The sequence below is a fragment of the Callorhinus ursinus genome, unplaced genomic scaffold, assembly GCF_003265705.2.
Source record: "Callorhinus ursinus isolate GAN/ISIS: 27379988/994484 unplaced genomic scaffold, GSC_fseal_2.0 scaffold14, whole genome shotgun sequence".
Classification (NCBI taxonomy): domain Eukaryota; kingdom Metazoa; phylum Chordata; class Mammalia; order Carnivora; family Otariidae; genus Callorhinus; species Callorhinus ursinus.
Window position 1 is genome coordinate 29511416 of NW_027397076.1, and position 15628 is coordinate 29527043.

The 15628-nt window shown below is 34.3% G+C and overlaps 1 protein-coding gene across 2 annotated transcripts in view; it reads right to left on the bottom strand.

Annotated features, from left to right (window-relative positions):
• ZDHHC17 (zDHHC palmitoyltransferase 17) overlaps positions 1–15628 on the bottom strand; it is a 92672-nt gene that overhangs the window by 34021 nt on the left and 43023 nt on the right. For both annotated transcript variants that reach the window (XM_073900625.1, XM_073900626.1), the window contains exons 6-8: positions 12767–12831; positions 11967–12129; positions 4628–4753 (exon numbers count right to left, since the gene is read on the bottom strand). In XM_073900625.1, coding sequence (XP_073756726.1) covers positions 4628–4753; positions 11967–12129; positions 12767–12831 — 354 coding nt within the window. The remainder of the gene's footprint in view (positions 1–4627; positions 4754–11966; positions 12130–12766; positions 12832–15628) is intronic.

Consider the following 15628-nt stretch of genomic DNA (forward strand, 5'->3'; position numbering starts at 1 on the left):
AATAAATTAAGCAAGCTGGAAGAAATGGATGCCTTCCTGGAAACCTATAAACTACCAAGACTGGAACAGGAAGAAACTGACAACCTGAATAGGCCAATAACCAGTAACGAGATTGAAGCAGTGATCAAAAACCTCCCAAAAAACAAGAGTCCAGGGCCTGATGGATTCCCTGGGGAATTCTACTAAACATTCAAGAAAGAAATAATACCTATTCTCCTGAAGCTGTTGCAAAAAAAGGAAACAGAAGGAAAGGTTCTAGACTTATTCTATGAGGCCAGCATTACCTTAATCCCCAAACCAGGCAACAACCCCATCAAAAAGGAGAATTTCAGACCCATATCCCTGATGAATATGGATTCCAAAATCCTCAACAAAATCCTAGTTAATAGGATCCAACAATACATTAAAAAAGATCATCCACCACGACCAAGTAGGATTTATCCCCAGGATGCAAGGGTGGTTCAACATTCGCAAATCAATGTGACAGAACACATTAATAAGAGGAGAGAGAAGAACCATATAGTCCTCTCAATTGATGCAGAAAAAGCATTTGACAAAATACAGCATCCTTTCCTGATTAAAACTCTTCTGGGGATGCGGATAGAGGGAACATTCCTCAAGTTCATAAAACACATCTATGAAAAACCCACAGTGAATATCATCCTCAATGGGGAAAAGATGAGAGCCTTTCCCTTAAGATCAGGAACACATCAAGGATGCCCACTCTTGCCACTATTGTTCAACATAGTAGTAGAAGTCCTAACAACAGCAATCAGACAACAAAAAGAAATAAAAGGCATTCAAATTGGCAAAGAAGAAGTCAAACTCTCTCTCTTCACAGATGACACGATACTTTATGTAGAAAATCCAAAAGACTCCACCCCAAATTACCAGCACTCATACAGCAACTCAATAATGTGGCAGGATACAAAATCAATGCACAGGAATCAGCTGCTTTCTTATAGACTAACAGTAACTGTAGAAAGAGAAATTAGAGAAACGATTCCATTTACAATAGCACCATAAACCATAAGATACCTCAGAATAAACCTAACCAAAGAGGTAAAGGATCTATACTCTAGGAACCACAGAACACTCCATAAAAGAAATTGAAGAAGACACAAAAAGATGGAAAAACATTCCATGCTCATGGATTGGAAAAATAAACATCGTTAAAATGTCTATGCTACCCAGGGCAATCTATACCTTCAACACCATCCCGATCAAAATTCCAATGACATTTTTCAAAGTGCTGGAACAAACAATCATAAAATTTGTATGGAATCAGAAAAGACCCCATATCGCCAAGGAAATGTTGAAAAAGAAAAACAAAGCTGGGGGCATCACGTTGACCAATTTCAAGCTATATTACAAAGCAGTGATCACCAAGACAGCATGGTACTGCCACAGAAACAGACATACAGACCAGCTGGACAGAATAGAGAGCCCAGATATGGACCCTCAACTCTATGGTCAAATAATCTTCGACAAAGCAGGAAAAAAAATGCAATGGAAAAGACAGTCTCTTGAATAAATGGTGCTGGGAAAATTGGACGGCCACGTGCAGAAGAATGAAAGTCGACCATTCTCTAACACCACGCACAAAGATAAACTCAAAATGGATGAAAGACCTCAATGTGAGACATCAAAATCCTAGAGAACATAGGCAGTAACCTCTTCAACATCAGGCATGGCAACTTCTTTCAAGATACATCTCCAAAGGCAAGCAAAACAAAAGCAAAAATGAACTTTTGGGACTTCATCAAGATAAAAAGCTTCTGCACAGCAAAGGAAACAGTCAACAAAACAAAGAGGCAAACCACAGAATGAGAGAAGATATTTGCAAATGACACTACAGACAAAGCACTGATTTCCAAGATCTATAAAGAACTTCTCAAACTCAACACCCAAAAAACAAATAAGTCAAAAAACGGGCAGAAGACATGAACAGACACTTCTCCAAAGAAGACCTACCAATGGCTAACAGACACATGAAAAAATGTTCATTATTGGCCATCAGGGAAATTCAAATCAAAACCACATTGAGATACCACCTTACACCAGTTAGAATGGCAAAAACTGACAAGTCAGGAATAAGAAATGTTGGAGTGGTTGTGCAGAAAGGGGAACCCTCTTACACTGTTGGAGGGAATGCAAGTTGGTACAGCCACTTTGGAAAACAGTGTGGAGGTTCCTCAAAAAATTAAAAACAGATCTACCCTACGACCCAGAAATTGCACTACTGGGTATTTACCGCAAAGACACAGATGTAGTGAAAAGAAGGGCCACATGCACCCCAATGTTCATAGCAGCAATGTCCACAATAGCCAAACTCTAGAAAGAGCCAAGATGCCCTTCCACAGATGAATGAATAAAGAAGACGTGGTCCATATATACAATGGAATATTACTCAGCCATCAGAAAGGATGAATACCCAACATTTGTATCAGCATGGATGGAACTGGAGATTATGCTAAGTGAAATAAGTAGAAAAAGTCAATTATCATATGGTTTCATTTATTTGTGGAACATGAGGAATAGCATGGAGGACATTAGGAGAAGGAAGGGAAAAATGAAGGGGGGGAAATCGGAGGGGGAGACGAACCATGAGAAACTATGGACTAGGAGAAACTGAGGGTTTTAGAGGGAAGGGGGTGGGGGGATGGGTTAGCCCAGTGATGGGCATCAAGGAGGGCATGGACTGCATGGTGACTAACATAACATAATAAAATTAAATTAAATTTTAAAAAATAAAATAAATAAATAAAAATGTAATATATTTAAAAATACTAATGCAAAAAACACCAAAACAAAAAACAAAGGAATACTCGACTTCTGAACTGATCACAATAATATACACGTTAATAAAATTGTGCTAAACTCTTTAATGAAGCTCTCTTTTATTTTTTTATTATTTTTTAATGCTTTATTTTATTTTAGAGAGAGAAAGAATGAGTAAGAGGGACAGAGAGAGAAAGAATCCCAAGCAGACTCCACACTGAGTGCAGAGCCCCACACGGACTGCGATCATAACCCAAGCTGAAACCAAGAGTTGGATGCTCAACTGACTGTACCACCCAGGCACCCCTGAAGCTCTCTTTTTTAAAAGAAATTGTATCCAAACACATAAACATGACACATAGCTCATATTGCTATAATAACTACATATTATTAAACATCTAGAATTTACAAAGTCATTTTTATCTGACAATGTATTTTTTAAAAAATCCTTTAGAATATTTACACTAAACAAAATGAAAGTATAAATATTATGGGACTTTCCAAAGTAATACAAGACACTTTTGTTATAAGCTTAGTTATTATGAGACATCAGCCTCTGTTCACTGTGTTGAGAAAAACTGCTTTAAATCCTGGAGGACAGAGCAAAATTAATGAAAATAAAAAAATAAACCATTTTCTATGTTATTATCTAATAGTAAAATGAAAGTTAACACAACGTGCAAAAACTGCTCATTATTCTCAACTATGGGTTTGAAAATAGGCAAGTTTTTTTTTTAAGATTTTATTTATTTGACAGAAAGAGAGTGAGTGAGCACAAGGTGGGGAGAGGAAGAGGAAGAAGCAGACTCCCAGCTGAGCAGAGAGCTCAACACAGGGCTCGATCCCAGGACCCTGGGATCATGACCTGAGCCAAAGGCAGATGCTTAGCTGACTGAGCCACCCAGGTGCCTCAAAAGGTAAGTTTATACATTATAAATCTAACTTTTCTCATGTCGAAGTAATGACCAGTGGTTTCAACGCACTAAGGAAGTCTGAACTATAAATGAGACATGTTCTCACATTTCCCTTTGTCCAAATCTTGTCATTTTGTCCTGATAACACATACATCATTAACTTTAAATAAATGGTAGTACCACTAGGACAGACTGAATAAAAAGGCACTGAAGGCTTAATGCCATTCGACTTGTGATTATTGACAAATTAGCCAAATATCTTGTCAATTATTTAAGTATTATAAAAGAAACTGCCAGATGATTTTTCCTTTTTAAAGGAAAGAAATTTTTAAGGAATACAGACCCCTCTTTGGGGGAAATATTCTTAGTTTTGAAATGATATTATTATAACTAGGCAACTGAACCAACAACTATACAGTTTAACCTTGAAGGCATATGGGAGATCTAAAACAGGCTTTCCATAGAGAAGTGAAGAATTTAGTTTCTCTCACTCTAAAAAAAGTTACAACATATCACAAAAGAATGGGAAGCCTGAATCAATTAAAGTTGTGAGCAGTTTAAAAAGATGTTATTAGGACTACAATTTTTCATAATTTATTACCATATTAATAAATGCACTTAAACAAGAAGGACTTATTATCTATTACTTAATAACAAAGGCCAGCTGAATCAATGAACTAAAATTTATGTTAGCTTATGGAGATTTAAACAATTTCACACATAACCATCCTTCCCAATTATCAAATTACCTAGTAGGCAGAGCCCTGAAAAACTCTGCTATCCAACTTCATTTTGTCCTGGGCAATACAGTATTTTAAAAATTACACTGGCCAATGGCAAAACTAAAAGCTAAAAATGCTCAGCTAAGAAAGTATGCCTATGAATTTTACTTAAAAAGATTATATACTGAAAATCTTCAATCATGAATTTACCTTATCAGCTTTCAGCTTTCTAAGGAAGGATGGATTGTCATATCCTTTTGCTTGTCTCGCCTCTTGCAAATGGTTGATCATCCACACGTTTTTTCTCTGCTTTGCCAAATCAAGTGCTGATTCGCCCTGATAAGCAGAAAAAATTCACATTAAAAATAAAAGAAAAAGTAAAATATTTTAGTTACTAACTTTTAAAGTACTCCCACAAAAATAAATTGAACAATTAGTTCATTAACATTATTTTGACACTGGGCAAAGTCAAATACTAAGAGTCTAAATCTTTACATATTATTATTATGCTTTCCCATTCAAGGTACAATCAGTAAATGTATTTACTCATCTTATTCTACAGATTCTATTTCTGGTTGCGTTTTGACTTATATTAAAGTAAATCAAAAAGTAGGTATTTTAGCACCTGCTGGATCAGAGGCTATCATTCAGTTTATCAGGTATTTCATATTCTTTAAGGGTTTTATTAGTAATACTTATTACTACAAAACATCCTACTATAATACCAAATTGCCAGAAACCTCTCAGTTTAATTTCAGTAATGACAAAGGTCTGAAGACAACAGGGAAGAAAAAGAAAAGTCAACTTCTGTGTCTACTACTGTGTACTGGCATTCTGATCATCTTAAATTCATTCACCCAGCCAGAAATTTCCAAAGAGAATGAGAACAGTAACAAAAAATAGTGAAACTCAAGTTATGGACCTACAGCTCCCTTTAATCTCAAGAAGAATGCCAAAGAGTATAAGTGAATAGAACGAAAGTGTTCTAAAGAAAGAAACAAGACATAAGCGCCCCCAATTCTAGATCCACGCTTCTTTTTGCTATTAATTTAAAATCTTATTCCTTATTAGTCAGACACCTACATTTCTATTTATTTAATATTCTCCACTATTTATCTACTGCTTTAAACAGAAAAGCAAAATGAAAATTCTGTGTGCCAAAATTTTAAGAATGTATGGATGAATATTCAAAACCAGTTAATAAAAAAGGAAAATATTGAAATTTTATTTTGAAAAACTGAAAAAAAAAAAGCCTTGGAGTGCCTTTCTTATGAGGGACGATTATTATCAAGTATAAAGTACACTTTATTTAAAAGAAAAACACTAAGAAACAAAAAGCAAACAACAAAATAAGCACGGCACTACCACCAATAGCAACAACTATAACAACACAACAGTAACAACAAAAAGCCCAACCAATCCTTTAATAAAAGGTCAACAGTATTTAATAAGGAATGGGTTAATCTAGGTAAGTCTTCCACAAATAGGGATATTTACTGTAAAATCTCTCCTTACCTATTCAAAACTTCTACCACCTAAATTGTAAGAACCAGCTAATTAATCCAAACTATAAAGATTACCTGAATAAAAGCAATCCCTTGGGTAACAATTCCCAGAGAATATCCTGCTGTTGCCTCGGTCCAGCTGAGCATCCCTTCCACTAGAGGGCCATGTGACACCTAAGGATTGCCTAGATAAAAAGATGGAGGGAGCTTTAAGAAATCTTCCAACTACTACTCCTCTAGTCTTCTGACTGCTTTTGTATAGTTCTTTTATTCAGCTGGTAAAATAAACAAGCAATTATTTTAAAGAATGACACTAAAGCCCGGGTTCTGAATTAAGTCTATATTTGATTACTCCATGTGTCAGACAAAATAGTAAATGATAGTAACGAGCAGTAACAACAAGAATCATGGAGTATTTATAGACTATGTAACTAGTAATAAAATAAATTTTTCAAAGGTTTTGGTGAGATAAACATAATGGAAGGTGGAGGGTGGAAGATAACTTTTTGCATGAGATCCAATTTCATTATTAAAACTAAGGAAAATTCTTTCTCGGAGACCATCTAGGTCAGGTACTTAAGAGGTAAAGAAAACCATTTTTAGAAAAAAGTTTCTTACCTCATTTCAAGAAACCATGTAAGAGTCTTTTAATCTATTAACAAAGCTCAGTAATTTTACAGCCTGCACAAACTAAAAATTATGTTGTTTGATAATTTTTAGAAAGACAAAACTAGAAATGCTTGGGCAGCACTCAGAGATTAATTGTTCTCCCAAAATTCAATTCATCTAAATTTATCTGTATAACCAAAACATGCGGAAGGGAGTACAATACTATTTTTTAAAAATTCACATTTAAAAATTCAGCTACCATAAAAAGGGATTACTGCATAGGTCATTAAAAAAAAAAATCTTAGTATCCCAAGTCACTTTTCCTTCCCTTACTGTTATCACTTCACAAGATTTGGATTTATTCCATGTAACTATTATCTGGGGCCATGGTTCTTAAATTCTTTTGAGTCATACTTGATGAAAGCCATTGACCTTCTCCCCAAAACGTACTGATACAAGTAATTTCTTTGTAACAATTTATGGGCCCACCCAACCAAAATTCACTGGTAGGTCCCAGATTAAGAATTTCTAATCTAAGGTATAGGGCCATTCCTGTTCCTTCTAAGGATCAAAAGAGTCATTTTAAAGTAATCTTATTTTGGGGAAAAAATCATTTATTTATATATTAAAAGAATTGAATTCCTTATTCAAATAACTAATGTACAAGGGTAAATATCTAATATAAAGACAGATTTCTAAGAAACAAGTTTAATCTTAGTTAGCAAATAGCTGTTTTAGAAGAAAAAGGATCAACTAACAGTTGTATAACTGTAACACAAAGTATCATTTTTCATATTCTTTGAAGAATGCAACCTTTACCCCTCTTACAGCCATATCCAGATTTGCAGACCACATTTTTTTTGTTATAATTCATGATTATCAACTAAACTCCCTTTCTTAACACTTAAAATGAAAAATGGAAAAATATACAGGCATAGATAAACTTTATTTGTCAAATTCCTGGACAAAGAATCTAGGTTGTTTTTAATTAATGAATTTTTCCCTTTTGAAATTCACAGCAATTTAAATTTACTTAATTAGCCTGCCATTCCACATAGCTAGAAGGCATATGACTAAAATAGAACCAATTCCTATCATCCTCGCCCCAAGAAAGTCTTCCTTCAGTCTTCACAATCTCAATATATGTCACAAGACATTTATTTATTCAGTCATCAAGACTTCCTTTCGCCCTCATATCTAATCTACTCCAAACGATCATTTCCAAATCCATTCATTTCTCTCCATCTCTACTCCTACAATCGTAGGCTAAACTAACATCACCTGCCTGATTTATTACAATGGCCTAAGTGATCTTCACCCATCCCCTCCATTTTCTTAATTCTTCAACGCATTCTCCATCAGGAACCAAAGTAGTCTTTTAAAAATATTTAAAACACAAAGATTACAAAGCCAGCCTACGCAAATCCTTCCAACTTCTTCTCATGACTGAGAACATAAAGTTCCTTATCATGGCCTTGTGTGATCTGGCATCTGGCTCTCTCAGTGACTTCACTCCTTTGCTCATTGCACTCAGTCCAGACTGTCATTTTCTGCACCTCTAACATGGCAAGCTTGCTCCTGGCCTTGGGACTTGCACTTGCAGGCTCCTCTATATGGAAAGTTTTTTCCCACATATCTTTGTATAACTGATCCCTTCTTCATCAGACAAGTCTCAAAGCAAATGTCATCTCCTCAGAGGTATTCAGAAGTCGCTCACAGGCCTCATCACTGTACCACAGTTGCCTGTGTGCATGCACACGGGCGTTTTAATTAACTTAATGTCTATTTCCTTAATACAATGTAAATTCTGAGAGAATACAGACTTCATCTGTCTTAAACACCTGGACTCCCCAGCACTAATATTTGTTAAATGAATGAATGAATGAATGGTTTCCATTAGAAGGTGGTGACTAGACCGCAGCATATCAGGAATGCCAGATTCCATTAGAAAAAAAACAGCTGATACTTATTTCATCCTTTAACTTCCATAAAAAGTGCATTTAAAAAAAAACTACTTTTCCACCAGTGTGAATAAAAGATTATTTTTACTCTGAAAGTATAAATGTTCCCTGAGCAACTGAAGCAACTCCTTAGACTTTATTTCCTTTAAAAATAATGTCACGCCAAATAAGTCAGAGGAAGATAAATACCATATGATCTCACTTATATGTGGAATCTAAAAAACAAAACAAAACAAAACAAAACCAAGCTCACTAATACAGAGAACAGAATAGTGGTTGCCAGAAGCAGGGGTCAGGGGTGGGTGAAAAGAGTGAAGGGAGTTGAAACATACAAACTTTCTAGTTTTAAAATAAGTTAAGTTCTAGGGATGTAATGTACAGCATGGCGACTATAGTTAATACTACTCTATTGTATATCCGAAAGTTCCCAAGAGAATAAATCTTGAGGGTTCCTGTCATAAGGAAAAAGGACATTTTGTGACTATGTAATGGTGACAGTGCTGACTGGACCTGCTGTGGCGGTCATCCCACAACATGTTCAAATCATTATGTTGTATACCTAAAACTAGCATAATGATGCATTTCAACTATACCTCTATTTAAAAAATAAAATAATAATGATGATGATGATGATGACAATGATGATGATGTCACTCCAGAAGCTACCAGAGAATTACATTTAAAATAACTTCTTTTGGGGGGTGCCTGGATGGCTCAGTCAGTTAAGTGTCCGACTCTTGATTTTGGTTCAGGTCATGATCTCAGGCTCATGGGATCGAACCCCGAGCACAATACCACACTCAGTGAGGAGTCCACTTGAGATTCTCTCTCCCTCTCCCTCTGTACCCCACCCTCTCACACATGCTCACTCGTGCTCTCTCTCAGGAAAAAAAAAAGTTCTACATGCACAATTAATTATATGACACTGTAGCTCTGGAAGGTATTCACATGAACCACACTAGTTAGGAAAGCTACATTCAAGGGGCATCTGGGTGGCTCAGTCAGTTAAGCACCTGCCTTCGGCTCAGGTCATGATCCCAGAGTCTGGGAATTGAGCCCGGCATCAGGCTCACACTCAGCAGGCAGTCTGAGTGTCCCTCTCCCTCTGCCCCTCCCCCTGCTCATGAGTGCTCTCTTTCTCAAATAAATAAGTAAATAAAAAGCTACACTGGAGCTTATCCTATCTTGGTACCAAATAATTCATGCACCTGAACCTACAAAATATTAAAAATACAAGGTTCAAACCATATAAATCATCTCAAATGTCTCTCTTATCATTACATTTCTGTTGAAATTCATTACAAATTATTTCTTCTGCTAAGTCTAATAAAAGTTTATGCAATGGTTAATGTGAAGTTCACTATTTATTTGAAAAGACATTAAATTTACAAATTGCACTTTAAATACTTAAAGATCATGATCCAAGTGAAGTTACGTAAATTCTATATGGATAGAAAAGGTATTTTTAAATGGTCTAAAAATATATACTACTAGCTTCAAATTTCAGAACTGTATAGTTATGCTGTCACAATTTTTAGTATTCTTGTAATTTCAATATATTGCTGTGGCTCTTGGCAGAGTCTATGGAGACTCAATATTTGCCACAGTAAAACTGGTTCTACCTTTTCAATAATATTAATGCCAAATATTCTGAAGTATATTCCTGAGGCATGATCATTTTAGGAATGGTTGTCTGGTACTAAAGAGAAGAAAAATAATGCTCTAAAGCAACTTAGTTATAAAACATAAGGTAAGCTCCCTAATTTTTTCTTATGGGGATATTGGTTAGCCTTAGTCAAACTCATTCTTTCTTATCCTTTAGGCCTTGAGGTGGCCTAATTTACTAATTACAGTGTTGTGAACTTTTCTGAGCTTCCTATTTTAAAACATTTGGAAAAGCAAAATTTTCTATCTATAATTTTGGAAGTGGCAGACAGGTATACTAGCAGAGTCATGAAAACTAGCTTAAAGTGCATACTACATAAATAAAGTTCATACTTTAAAGACTACATAAATCTTCAGTCTGTCAACAAATATTTAGAGTGCCCATCATGTGTCAGGCACTATGGTACACTGACTTTCCTCTTTTCATATTTTACTGGTAGACATTAGGCCACTCTGATCACTTTGGGTGGAGACAAAAGGACTCGAAATTTTTTTTTTCAAGATTTTATTTATTTATTTGACAGAGAGCACAAGAGAGCACAAGCAGGGGAAACAGTAGAGGGAGAGGGAGAAGCTGGCTCCCCACCAAGCGGGGAGCCTGATGCGGTGCTCGATCCCAGGACCCTGGGATCATGACCTGAGCCGAAGGCAGACGCTTAACCGTCTGAGCCACCCAGACACCCCAGGACTCGAAATTTTAAAAAAAAAGAGAAGATAATGGATTTCTCAATTTCTTATAGTTTCCAACAAGATATCTGATATTTACTTTTAACTAAATATTTTTAATTAAACTCATTTTTAAAAATTGGTTAAAATTTTAAGTACATTAGGCTCCATATAGCTAGTCTAAGCTGTATTATTTTAGGTAGCTCAAGCTCAAAGTAATGGAATACAGAAAGAACTATTCATTGGAACATAAACAGATGCCCTGATCCAGCAGGAGATAACCTACTTTTTGATTGCCCTTTCGGATTATTATGTGGCTCAAATCTCTTTCAAATTTAATTAGCACATATCCCTTAGAAATTTAAGAAACATGACTCAGAAAATACTATGGTTTATAGTCAAAATTAAAGAACATTTGTCAAAGGGCACAAAGTTATTTATGAATTCACATTACTGAAAGATGATATTTAAAAGTTGAAAGTCATTTCATAGAAAGAGTTGCTGAAAGACGTGGTGGATCCTGAAGCTTTAAAAAATGAGAATGGTTAACCAAAATTTAAAACTACCAAAAGAATTTTCTTTCAAGTACTGATAAAATGTCTACAAAATTTCTAAATGGTTCAGAGTGTAAATGTTAATTGTGTTTTGTTCTTAGATAATTTTGTATACTTTTCCTGGATTAGTCCAACATCTGGGGGAGGTGGGGACTTTCCTATAAACATCATAAAGCTGTCTATCAAATTTAAAGGTCTTGACCTTTAAAATAAGACAATAACCAAAGAATTACTAAAAGGTATTATGCATTATGTGATTTAACTACAAACTTGTGATTCTCTGCACTGACCTTCTTAAAGAAACCAGAAAACTATTCCATTCAGCTATAAAGATAGGGATTATACACTTTTCAAAAGTCAGTAAGAATTCACTAATGAAAAGGCCATCAAAATCTGAAAATTACTTCAATACTGAAAGACAAAAGTAAATAAACCATTCTTTCCAAAGAAATTCTCACATGGAAGCAAAGGGTTGAGCTTAAATAAGAGGTTTCTTCCATCTTTGACAGTCTGTGAAAAAACCTATTTTTTACTGAGGAATTAAGATCTTAACATTGCACATAGCATAATCAATACAGGATATTTTTACCTTGATGTTCTGGGCATCAACATTAGCCCCAGCTTCCAGAAGAAGACTAATGACTGTGGTATTCCCTGCTAGTACTGCCCAATGCAGAGCAGTGTTTTTGTGATACTTGTCACCAAGGTTAACTGAAACATTGAATGTTAAAAGCAATCTAGTTGGATCCACACTGAAAAGGAAAAAAAAAAAAAACAACAACAACAACCCTAATTTCAATTATAGAAATCATTACAGACACTAAGCTGATTGTGGTTGCATTTGCATTCCATCTTGGAACACTTCTAATCTAACCTATACTCAATCTTATAATCAGTATTGACAGAACATTCTAATATGAAGTATTAAGTATGTGCAACACCATATAAAGTATGGCCCCTCAAAAGAGAGCATACTTGGTCCTGACATTTTCTGATTTTGATTAAGGAGTAAGCTCATTAATATCTATATAATTAAACAATTAAATTTTTAAGTTTAAATCTGGATTGTTCCAAAAATGTTTTCAGGTGACTTACTAATTAATATATTAAACCTGCCAATATACAAATAACATGAAAAAAGTTTTAAGAATAAGATAACATCTTTCATTCTTAAAAATTGCTAAAAGAGGAAGAGATTAAGAATACTACATTTACCAAGGTCAAGGTAAGCACAGAGACTCAAATATTCAAAAAGGTAATTTATTATATACTATGTACTCATAATAAGAATTTTAAATATTAATAGAACATTAACTGCTTTTTCTCATTTATTTTACATCTTAATATGTTGAAAATGATCTGAATAAATATTTTATAATGATTACATACCTATGTGTTCTATAAGCTGCCCACATTAAAGGTGTCATTCCATTCTGATCCATCATATCTACATCCTGATAGAATAAAAAGAAAAAAGTCAGACAGTAAAAATTTCTAAGTTTCTACCAAATTTACTTGGAAAAATCTAATTTACATATCACAAGAGAAGCCAATATAACACTCCTCAATCAAGGCTGATTTATGAAAAATTTTTTTAATTTTTTAAAATAAAACCATTGTCACTAAATATTTTAATTAATGGGCATATATTTAATTGACTATACATTAAATATGTATTTAATTAGCATACATTTATAGATTTCCTTTTTCAGATGCTTTAATCACCCTTTCAATGTTTTGCATTTAAAGATCTTGACCTACTCTTCTTCATCTTTCAACCACAGAGCATAAGTTAAATGATTTAAGTCTGTGAAAAACTGATTTATACTAATTCATGATAAGAGGGAATAAGGAAACCCTGTTTATTTCTAGGCATTTCAAAACAAAGAATAAAAAGACCTATCTTTTCAATAAACTCAAAAAAGTCTGTTTGCTTTTTATTGTTATGCATGTACATTTTTAGAGACAAATAATTCTGTAAAATTTGTGGTGATAAAGCAATTCTCTGCCTTACTCCCCACTATTTTCACCTCTTTTAGCCCTCCACATCTTAAAATAAGATGCTTGAATTACTACTTTCTGATTTTTCAGTTTTAGGCATTATCTTCTGAGACTCTTCAGTATGCAAAATGAGAATTTCTCTCTTTACTCTTCCTGACCCATCACAAATATGCACCTCTCTGTTATCCCAAGAGATCTATTGTATTTTTGGTTCTATAAATGTTTGATATTTATATTATTATAAATGTATATGAATATTATTCCCAGCAAAATAGTGTAGTAAACCATGATTATTTTTCTTCTCCTACCCAACTTTTTGCTTTCCTATGGCACTTCCCCCCCTTCCTTAGTTTTTTTAACACATTACAATTAAAACTACCATCTAGTCAACCAAAACTCTTCCCTAGTTATCTAAATCTCCTTTCAAGACATCCTGATGCATCAGGGATTCTATCAGTTTCACTTCCCTAAAATTATCTCTCCTAACTCCAATCTGGACTAATTATCCTATATGTCTGAGACATTTATCTCATTAACTAGAACAGGAGTTCTTTGACGATTGAACTTATATTAAATTCATCTTTGTATTCTCAGTCCCCAGCAGAGTAAATGATCAAAAACCATTTGCTAAGTGAAATGACAAGTTTATCTACCTACTCGTTTGGGAAAGGCATAGGCTTTAGAATAAGACAGACACGGTTTTGAATTCTTAGCTGTGCCACTTAACAGCTATAAGACTGGCAAAATTCTCTATGCTTCGGCTTCCTCATCTAAAAATGCAAATATAAATAATGGCTTCATTAGATCCCTGTGATGATCAAATGGAATAATGTGTGTAAAGCACCTAGTCCACAGCCTAGAACATAACAGACATTCAATAGATAGTAAGTTTCCTCTTCTTCCCTTCCCTATCACCCATTCCTGGATTATATAAAGGCAGCAGTTCTAATCCAAGTTGCATTATCTATCTAATACACCAGTCAGTGCAGAGAGGACAGAGTTATAGTGAGTACACTGCAAAACACTCTAGACTTCTATACAGCAGTTCTATGTGAGCCACTATTACCGATGGGAGTATGTCTCAAATGTGAACTAGCCAAGTGTACTGAAGCAGAAAAAATGCTGAGAACCAGTATATTAGACACCTAGAACACACATCCTTGGACATCATTAGATTTAGTCCCTCATCATGAATACTGTAATCAAAAGTTACACCTTATCCATTATAAATCCATTTACAGATTTACGTTAACTGTGGTTGGGAACATCTTATGTAACCTCACTATTTCCAATATACACACTGACTTTTTTTTCAATAAAAATCTTTAAGAAAATTTCAGAAATGAGAAGCTTCCTAGTTCTTCATATGAGTCAAGTACTATTTTACTTCCTTCAGGGTCCTAATTTCAAGAGAGCCCAACTAAATTTGATGTCCAATTAAAACAAACACGTAAATTCTTGTTTTAGTTTCTTCTTCCTTCTTAGTTGTTTTTTCATATCTTTTTTAAAAAGTGATGGTATTAAAAAATATCAATAAGTAAAATCAAAAATGTAAAATAATGCCACATCTCCAGAGTACTAAAAGAAAAATGAAATTCAACCTTTTCTTTCTTTGGGTTGGGGTTTAAAACTTGGTACTTCTTTTCCAAGTTCAGCCTGGACGTATGGGTATTCTCTATTAGGAAGAATTAACAAGCCCAGATCAAAAGCTTATGGGGATTCCATGATCAACAGGGCTCCATAACTTAGCATTTTCCCTTTTCTCCTGAAAATCATCCAAAAGAGTTGGTAGTGAGCACTAAATATATTTTAACAGTATAACTAAAATGAAACAAATGTAAAGAACAGAATGACAAACTAAATGGAAATGTTATATGCCCTAAGGATGTAAAACTGATACAATTAACAAAAAATGGAGAAAATGGAAAAAGGTTGAAAAGAAAGTGTAAGTACCTAATCTGTAATAGCTATGAGTCAAAGAATATTACTTAAAGCTGAAAAATCAAGTAATAGAAATGTAGTTATATCTATCAGAACAAAGTTAACACTAAAAAAAACAATATTATAGACTAAAGTCAGTGAAAGACAGGGAAGAGAAAGAAAAAATAAAAATATACTAATTTTATTATTACTTATAATTGGGAACTAATCAAAACTAGTAAGATGTGAGCAAACATCTGACTGAAGTAAGACAGAAAGAGAACTGTGTGACTAAGGAAAGGATTTACCAAGCAGAAGATAAGATCAAGC